Source organism: Syngnathoides biaculeatus, chromosome 2 (genome assembly GCF_019802595.1).
Source record: "Syngnathoides biaculeatus isolate LvHL_M chromosome 2, ASM1980259v1, whole genome shotgun sequence".
Taxonomy (NCBI): Eukaryota; Metazoa; Chordata; class Actinopteri; order Syngnathiformes; family Syngnathidae; genus Syngnathoides; species Syngnathoides biaculeatus.
In genome coordinates, this window is record NC_084641.1 from 4,604,283 (window position 1) to 4,613,573 (window position 9,291).

Sequence of the window (9,291 nt, forward strand, 5' to 3'; positions counted from 1 at the left end):
AAGAGCGGGATGACATGCAACAAGTCACATCCGCACAACAACAAAAGTCGTGGTTTGTTTCATGCATAAATTAAGCCACCAAACCAGCAATCACCCAGTTAAGTAACTCGCTGTCTAAAGTCTCTCCAAAAGCCAAAGTTAGTGAGCGTCAACCTCTTCTGTCTTCTTTTCTGTCCCACCTCTTGTCTATGGAGCTCAGCCAATTTCTCCTGGTCTTCGGTGGAGGTGGCGCTCTGGCTGTGCTGGCTGCTTAGGAGTTCCTCCACCTCCTGCCGGTGGCTGGACCTCATCTCCTCCAGCGCTCGCCGCTTATCCGCCTCAAACTGGGCCTGAGCCTGGCTGAATGCCCGCAGCTTCTCCTCAAAATCCCGACGCATCTCCTCCACCTAGTGAGATCACGGGAAATATTCTATTCTGTTCGGAGCGCTGGCGTGCCGGCTGGGCTGAGCCCGAGTCCAAAGTTGCAAAATAAAAAAACAAAAACAAAATAAAAAAACAAAAAAAAACAAAGCTCACTTAAGCGAAAACTTTCAGCTTTATCTGCTCCTCCTGACACAATAAACCGGACAAATCACGCAGACATGAGTTTGGAAAAATAGATCGAAAATGCAATGTGAGACATCATGCCATGGGAAGAAAGTCCGCCCCTCGGTCCAGAGAGGGGAGCAACCAGATGACATGCATGATGTGTTGATGTACAGTGTGAAAACTGTATTTACTGGTCCAACTTTTTGTTTCTTAAAACACATTTTGGGTGCTTCAGACCCCCACGCCGAGATGGCGCCATCAACCTTCAGAACTTTTGTCCACCATCAGTTCCAATTGGTGTCTTTGCAGTGGAAGGACAATGTCAGGCGGTGGCACTAATGAGCCATAAAGATCCTTTGCCAACCACCAATTAAGGAACAAAGAAGGACAATACATTTGGTACACTTGTGTTTTGTGCTCACATTATCCATGCATCCATTTTCCATGCAGCTGATCCTCATGAGTGTTGAGGGATTGCTGGAACCTATCCTCACTAACTTTGGGTGAAAGGTGGACTACACCCTGAACTGGTCACCAGTCAGTTATATTATCTGGAGAGCAAACATTATCAGTGTGCGTTTTTACATTGTGGAATACTGTTGAGTGTTTCATAATATATTAAAGCGCTAAACATTTAATGTGGGTGTTTGGGGAAGCTGGACTACATTAATTGAATATTTGACAATTTTAATGCAAAAAGACGAGAGATTTGAGATGTGGTCACAGAACTAATTATCTTTTATCTCTAGGCATTACTGAATATTGTATTGTTATATCATAGTCATTACAGAATTGGTAAATAATGCAGAATCGATTATTAACTTGTAGAGTTTGTAATGCTATGTAAGCAAGTCACAGAGTAGGCCTGTCTATCGGATATTGATTACCAAATACAGTTTTCTAAAAGCTAATTATATTTATTATATTTTAGTACCGTTTATTCAGCCCTACTTTGTGTGTGCGTGTATACCTCTCTGCTCATGGAAACCACACGCTGTGTGTGTTGAGCTTCAGTGCAGAGCTGTGAATCCTCCATTCTTTGTCTGTACATCTCAAACTCAGCGAGAGCCTGCAAGACGAGAACCAGTACGGGTTGCGTGAAACTTTTGTCACTGAACTTCAGCGTGACAACTGTCAATAGCAGAGCGCGTACATTAAAAAAATTGAGTTTCAAGACCAAATGTGAAATACCTCCTAAAGAAATCAAGGGATACAACAGTTTTTTAGGTAGGACTGTATGTTTGATACAAAAGCGTAAATAACAACATTTAATGGTGAGACGAAACCAACATTGATCTTTTTGGAGATGGCCAATAACAATTCGTTCACAGACAGCGCAATGAAGGCTTTAAGGGGGAAAAAGAAACCACTGAGCCAACAGTCGAGCGTGGTGAAGGAGGTATAATCCTGCGGGGCTGCTTTGCCACATCTGCTACTGGGAACCTTGATAGGATCACAGAAAATTATCAAGAGATTTAAGATCAAAGTTTCTTGACGTGTTTAAGAAAACTTATTTTGTGGAAATAGCTTGAATCTTACACCGAGACAAAGTCCCAAAGCACACAGGAAATGTTGAAAAGGAAAAAAGGACGGGTTTCAAATGGTCAGCACAGTCGTCATCTTAATTGTAAAGCTTCTGGAGAAGCTGAAATCTTCCACAAGGGAAAAGACAGAAGAAGTTGACACTTCTGCATTAGCGTTGACTAGCAAGCATGTTTTTTGGGAATGTGTGTGCTGGTGGTACCCGCAAGACCCGCTCAAGCATGGAAAAGAACCTGCAAATTTAAGAATGAGCCGAGATTCAAAGCAACAGTGTGGCAAACATTTACACCTGAAGAAAATTTACGAGCATCATTGGACCCAGTTGAATGAAATCTGGTGACCTGTCTCTTCATGTGTTCATGGAGTTCAACAGATTCCTCCAGACTGGCCAGCCTTCGCCGCAGGTCGGCCTCGTCCACCATCTTGCTCTTGTATTGCAAAATCTTGTCCCGGGTTTCTGTCACGATGTGTTGCACCTGAGGATGCACGAGAAAAATTCAGCTCTTCTTCTGACGCTCAACAATAAAGCCTCAATGGTTGAAGAATAACTTCAAATGAGCTTTTGATTTATGCCCTACTAGCTTTATTGTCTGAATTACATTTTTCACAGCAACAGATTTGACATCTCGAGTCTGGTATTATTCAAACTTCTTGCTGAAATAATCAGTACCTCATCCTCATGGGCTTCCTTCAGTGAATCGATCTCCTCTTCGTGCTCATCATTCTTGGTGTTAAGCGCATAAATTACCTGGGAAAAGTTTAATGAAAAAGAAAATCATATAAATGCTACAAATTATATGTCTAACTATTTTTACATAAACTAGAATATGCTTAACGGTAAGTAGAATTGATTTCGCGGCACGATGGATTATCTGGTAAAGCGTTGGCCTCACAGTTCTGAAGACCCGGGTTCGATCCCGGCCCACCTGTGTGGAGTTTTGGAGTTGGGTTTTCTCCGTGCACTCCGGTTTCCTCCCACATCCCAAAAACATGCAACATTAATTGGACACTCTAAATTGCATCGGGGTGTGATTGTGAGTGTGACCGTTTGTCTCGATGTGCCCTGCGATTGGCTGGTAACCAGTTCAGGGTGTACCCTCCCTCCTGCTCGTTGACAGCTGGGATAGGCTCCAGCACTCCCCGCGACCCTCGTGAGGATAAGCGGCAAAGAAAATGGATGGATGGATATCTGTTGTCTCCTTCTATGACATCACTTCCCGTGTAGGGCATTTCTGGGCACGCTCCAACGGGAGGAGAGCCATGGGACGTCTCAGGACACACTGGAGAAACCACATTTACCGGCTGGTCTGGGAATGCCTCGGGATCCCCCCCGGAAGAGCTAAGGAGAGGGAAAGTCTGGGTGTCCCTGCTAAAGCTGCTGCCCCCCCATGATCAGATAAGTGGAAGAAAATGGATGAATAGATTTTGTCGGACACCACTTGCCGCCATGCAGACTTGGGATCCAAGTAAGTTTGCAAATTTTAGAAACGGCTGCCATTCTTCATTCAGACCAGGAGTCTACATTCTGAAGTATGTCTTATGCCCATATTTAGTCATGACTCCATAATTTCCTCATGTCCTCAGTGGGGCTTTGTTTCGTAGTCAGATGTGTCGTTGAGCACATCTCTGCACGTAGGCTAACCTTGATGAACTGCATACTGGACACTTTGTAATAATCCATTGCCAGCTAGAACCGCTTGAGACATAAACCGTTTGTCTAAGTGGAAAGCCCCAATCTCACGCCACAGGTTTGATACCGCTCATGGTCCGCCCTTCTGACAAGATAAAGGATGTGTGCTTTCTCTGTACCTTCGCACTTGTGATTTGCTCTCTGCAGCCATTGTCTGTAACTCATAAATGCCCGGAATATTCTGTAAGTAAATTCTTCAAAGAAACTGTTCATCATCTCTAGCCTTTATTTGGATAACCAACATTCTCAATACCCGAAATTAAACGAACACGCGGAGGAAAAAAAGCGTCCTCCAACAATTCCTCCGTCACGTGCAGATCATTTGGACAATTGAGACTTTTTGGAAGTGAGACTGCTCTTTTTATTAGACTTTTTGTTCATGACTTTTTGGATGGGAACAGTTTTTTTTTTTTTTTTTTTTTTTAATGTTGGCCTGCGTGATGAAGTTCTGCCATCTAATGGTCCCTTTTCATCAGTTGAATTTATTTCTTATAACCTTTTACTCTCCTTTCATCAGGGTTGTAAGATAATGTCGGAAGAAAACCCCCAAAATGTTGTTTTTAAGATATCCTAGTTGGTGTTTTCCACCTGGATTTCTTTCAATTACGCAACATGCAAATGAGCATCGCTCTGATTGGATCACTCATCTTCCCTCTTTGAAAATGGACAACAGCTCAGCTGTGACTCACCAAGGTCCACTAACACGGAGCGTGAAGATAAAAAGAAAGAAAAAGTGGGAGCAAACTGGCAGTTTCATGCTTGTCAGCCATATTTCCTCCACTGTTCTGTCATAAATTATGAAAATAAGTACTGTTGCAGAACACGAAATGTTTACTTTATAGATGACATTTGTGTGGCTGAGACTGGTTTGCTTAAAACCCAGAAATGAGTTGAACGGGTGGGCCCACGCACCAAGTGGCCGTGCACTCCAACATTAATTGACAACCTGTTTTGCGAGTGGTTTGTAGTCCAAAGGTTTTAATTGACGAAAGCGCAGTGTTTTTTCCCGCTAAATGAACTTATTTGCCGATGGCCTTTCAGTGGAACAGCTTTAGAGTCAACTAAACGAGCCCAGATTTCCCTCTGAGTAGTAAATGTAAATTATTTTGTGGTATTTGTTGAGGGGTGTGCCATCCGGTTGATATGAAATTGGAGAAACACTTCATTTTGTAAAGAGAAATGGACAGCCGTCTATTTGTGGCGGGGTAGAAAAGATTTGAAAACAAAATGTCAGATTAGTCTATAGTCTCAATACAAGGACAAAGGGCAAAAGTAAAAGATAAGAACAAACAAAATCCCTCCCATTTGCATTGTTGATGTGGTTGTGCCACACACTCCTGATCCTCGTTGTCGCTTGCAGGGAGAACCTCATCCTATTTGCAACCCGAATGGATTTGGGTCGGAAGCCAAACAAAACAAACTCCGGGCGCGGGGAGAATTAAGCGCAGCGGCGCACTTGGCAAGATCGCCTGGTCACGTGAACCACCGCCGCCGTTCGCCAGTGACCTGAATTTGTTTGCGCCCAACGTGGAGCAGACGCATTGTGCGGTAAACATGGTCGTGGCAAGGAAACCCAAGAAACGGCAAACGGAGGGCGAGCAAGTCCCCGCACCCGCCAGCGCCGCAGTCCTGCTTCTCAGGTGCAAAGACTGACAAAAGATGACGTAACTCTTTTCTGGCTGCAATGGCTGCTTTGCCAGCGCAGCTCCTCTCCTGAAGACTCCTTCTCGCCGCACGTGACCGACCCGACTTGACTTGCCAGCGTGTTTACAAGCAACGAGCGTCATCTCTCACCTTGGTTAACTGCGCAATCTTCTTGCTCATCTTCAAATGGAGGTCTTGCGTGTATTCCAGCGTTAAACTGGCGTCGTAGAACATGCCGGATGTTGACGACGGGATGTATTTAGATGCGCCGCCGCTCGCGGGCTGCCTGCAGCCTGCTCCCGTCGCCATCTTCACCGGAATTGAGACGACTGGCGGGGGCTAGACGCGCAACATCGCGAGCAGGGGGGGGGGCGTCCCAGTGTAGCGCGCGCGCCAGCTGCTCAACGGCAAGAAGCGCACACGCGCGCCCGAGGTTGCTCATCCGATGGCGCGCATGCACGCCCCCCCCCTTTTTTTTTTTTTTTAGTTAATGCGGATCTCGCGTCCAAGTGCTGAAATGACTGCCGACATGTTGACGCAGCGCAGCCCGGCCGGTGGCGCCGAGCGTGCAGCCTGGAGACTCAGCTCCATCTCCAGTGATGCCTTCAAGACCCGTGGGAAAGTTTGGACTCCAAAACATCACTTCGAATCTCATCACGGCACTCATGTAGAATCTACATGCAAAAGATGCATGTGCACCTCCCTCTTATACGTAGAATGAAAACTTTTTTAAATGCCTGCGACGGTTATCGTTTTTTTTTTAACCGACGTCATATACAGGAAGCAGTTTCATCTTCGTGGAGAATTATCACACACTGACATCATGTGGTCAATAGTCTGTAATGCAGCAAGTCCTAATCGGTCCAGAGCTCAACCACCGAGCCACAGAACGTTCTACCTACTCATGTCAAACTCAAGGCCTGTGGGCCAGATCTGGCCCGCCACATCTTTTTTATATGGCCCATGAAAGCAAATCGTGCACAATACAAAAACTGCAAACTTTGTTTGTCATTAATGTTGAGATTTCATATTTTTATTCATTCCCCTTTTAAAATGAATTGAGCAATAGTTTTTCTTTTTAATGGCCTCTGATTTCAAAAGTAGTTATTGTCTATCAATTTGAGTTTGCATGTAATAAAATGAAGAGATCATACATTTTTTACTTCACAGTAATAATGCCCCCCAAGGAAAACCATAACTTGTTCCTGTGACAAAAGAAATGGAGAAAAGGCCCATTTCTGCAATGTCAACCTAATCTGCCTATTGGACCAATGTAACCTATTTTGTTAACCAATCAGACTTGCTCTGACGATGATGGCATTTTTCAATCTTCTGACAGGCTGGTCAGAGCATTACGTCTTGCAGCCAACTTTGTCTAGCGAGCTGCACATATTTGTACATTTCATAATACAGTGACCATTGTGCAAAGATCACAGAAACTTCAAGACATTTAAGCAGTTTATAGTGACTAGTCGTCTGATCAACTGTGGAACTGTGTCGATTGTGCAAATGGTGCAGATACTTCTCAACCACATGAGGGGCCGGTATTGGTCAACAACATCTGTAAATAGTGCAGAGCAGCGAGACTAAAGCGTGTGTACGAGTAACGTAAAATTTACGACAATAATCAACTGAGTCTACAACTGTTACGGTCCTAACAAAATTAAATGTGTTTGACATATCAATGTCGGTAACAATAGGCTCAAAACAACAAAACAATCCACCTTCTCCATTAAACTTAACAACCCTACCAAAATAAAAGTCAAACACATCCTCTAACCTGACACCATGCAAACAAAAATGGCTTCCCATCACAACGATGCTGGACTCCGTTGTAACGACAAACATTCACGTGATGTCAACACAGTTCTAATCTGCAGGGGCGGGGGAAAAACAACTAGTTGGACACAGAATATACTTGCAGTTGAGGGCGGGGCCAGAGGAAAGGCAAGAACACTGGTGCTCCAAAAGCAGCCATTTTATACTTTCACCAACAGTCACCTTCCAATACTTGGAAAATGCTGACTAGAAAGCCAGGGAGGGACAACCGCACAACCCCCAAAATAAATAAGATGTCAACATAGATGCTGCACAGCTTGTCATATTAGTACAGCACTACCCATTCGACGTTGAGTGATATTTGACCACCAGATAGCGCCATTGGCCCATCACGGTCATCCTCGCCATTGACAGAAAGTGAACATTTCTTCCAATACTCTAAAATCAAGTCCAGCTCTGCTGTCAGAGAGCATCCGGTGTCCAATTTCCCTTTATTAGTCTCAAAATATTATTAATTCACTACAAATGTATCTTTGTATCTTTTATCTATGCCATTGACCTATTATGTCATGTAGAATAATGAACTGTTCTTCAGCTGTAGATAGCAGAAGGTAAAAGGTAAAGGTAAAAGGTAAAGATATGTGCCTTTGCTCAATAAAGGATAAAAAAAAATAAACACACACTGATTGTTCCAACACTGACTTGTTCTGAGTGAAAACAAAATGTCAACGTGTGCTGAGCACGAAATCATGGCGGGCACCTTGCTGCCTTGATTTTATCACTCCATCACCTCGATCTTACCACTTGAGACTTCAGCAGGCAGCTGTGAAAAAAGGTGTTTTTTAGCGTGATCACAAGTTGAGACAACTGCACTGAAACGTGCTCGAACTGACGGTTGTGCTCACGCCGCACACTCGCAAGCGTGGCCGCAGCATCGGCATTTGGATGGAGACGAGAGCAACATTACAGTGCAAGCGCTCAGCCGGGTCCAGATGATTTGTTTCGCTTTTAATCACCAAAGGGCTTGACAAGCCCGCATTTGGCAAAGATTGATGACACCTGCTAATCTAAAACCGCCACTCAAGGAAGGGAAAAACTCAGAACCCTGTTTTCGGAAAAAGAAAAAAAAAACAAGAAACCTTGATTGGGGACAGCAGATGGGGCCAAGAGGGATCCCCTTTCAAGATCACCATGGTGAAATGTATGCCTAGTGGGTGACATTTAGCATATAGTCTGCTGTTCTACAATGTTCATTAAGATGGCATAAGAGTCCACAGCAGAGTTTTTCTTTTCATTTTGTGTTTTTTCCATTTCCACCCTACTAGACTTGAGCAGCGGTATTCAATTCCATCTCTCGCCGTAGACTCTGTAGACCTCAGGAGACGCTGCCATTGGTATCACACACCTAGATCAAATCTTTTAAATCTGATCCATCACCAATAATATATATATATATATATATATTATATATATATATATATATATATATATATATATAGGGCGGCGCGGTGGATCAGCTGGTGAAGCATTGGCCTCACAGTTCTGTGGTCCCGGGTTCAATCCCAGCCCCGCGTGTATGGAGTTCGCATGTTCTCCCTATGCCTGCGTGGATTTCCTCCGAGCACTCCAGTTTCTTCCCACATCCCCAAAATATGCGACATTAATTGGACACTCTAAATTTCCCCTAGGTGTGATTGTGTTCGTCTCGATGTGCCCTGCAATTGGCTGGCAACCAGTTCAGGGTGTACCCTCCCTCCTGCTCCTTGACAGCTGGGATAGGCTCCAGCACTCCCCGCGACGCTTGGGAGGATAAGCGGCAAAGAAAATGGCTGGATGGATGGATAATGTATCTTTGTCCATTTATCTAGGCCAGCGACAGCTCTCTCTCGCTTCACTCCCATTTAAATAACACTCAGCATTCATCACACTTTCAACCTTGACAATATCAAACGTCGCCAATCCGCCCGCTCCCCCCACACTACTGGTATTCTTGTCCATTGCCTCGTCACTTCCAGCCTCTACTACAGTAATACTCATCTTTTAAGTCTTCCTTGAAAATGTCTCAGCAAACTCCAGCAGCTCGCCTGATCACCAAAACAATCCCACCA

General features: G+C 44.4%; 1 protein-coding gene across 10 annotated transcripts in view; it reads right to left on the bottom strand.

Annotated features, from left to right (window-relative positions):
• The window catches only part of LOC133505001 (protein FAM184A-like), a 49,605-nt gene extending 41,933 nt beyond the window's left edge, over positions 1-7,672 (bottom strand). For 2 of the 10 annotated variants that reach the window (XM_061827799.1, XM_061827792.1), the window contains exons 1-5: positions 5,555-7,672; positions 2,741-2,818; positions 2,412-2,546; positions 1,499-1,597; positions 180-386 (exon numbers count right to left, since the gene is read on the bottom strand). In XM_061827799.1, the coding sequence (XP_061683783.1) occupies positions 180-386; positions 1,499-1,597; positions 2,412-2,546; positions 2,741-2,818; positions 5,555-5,713 (678 nt within the window). In that variant the 5' untranslated portion in view covers positions 5,714-7,672. The remainder of the gene's footprint in view (positions 1-179; positions 387-1,498; positions 1,598-2,411; positions 2,547-2,740; positions 2,819-5,554) is intronic. The other 8 variants (XM_061827866.1, XM_061827855.1, XM_061827835.1 and 5 more) reach the window with 5 other exon arrangements.
• Positions 7,673-9,291: the final 1,619 nt, after the last annotated feature.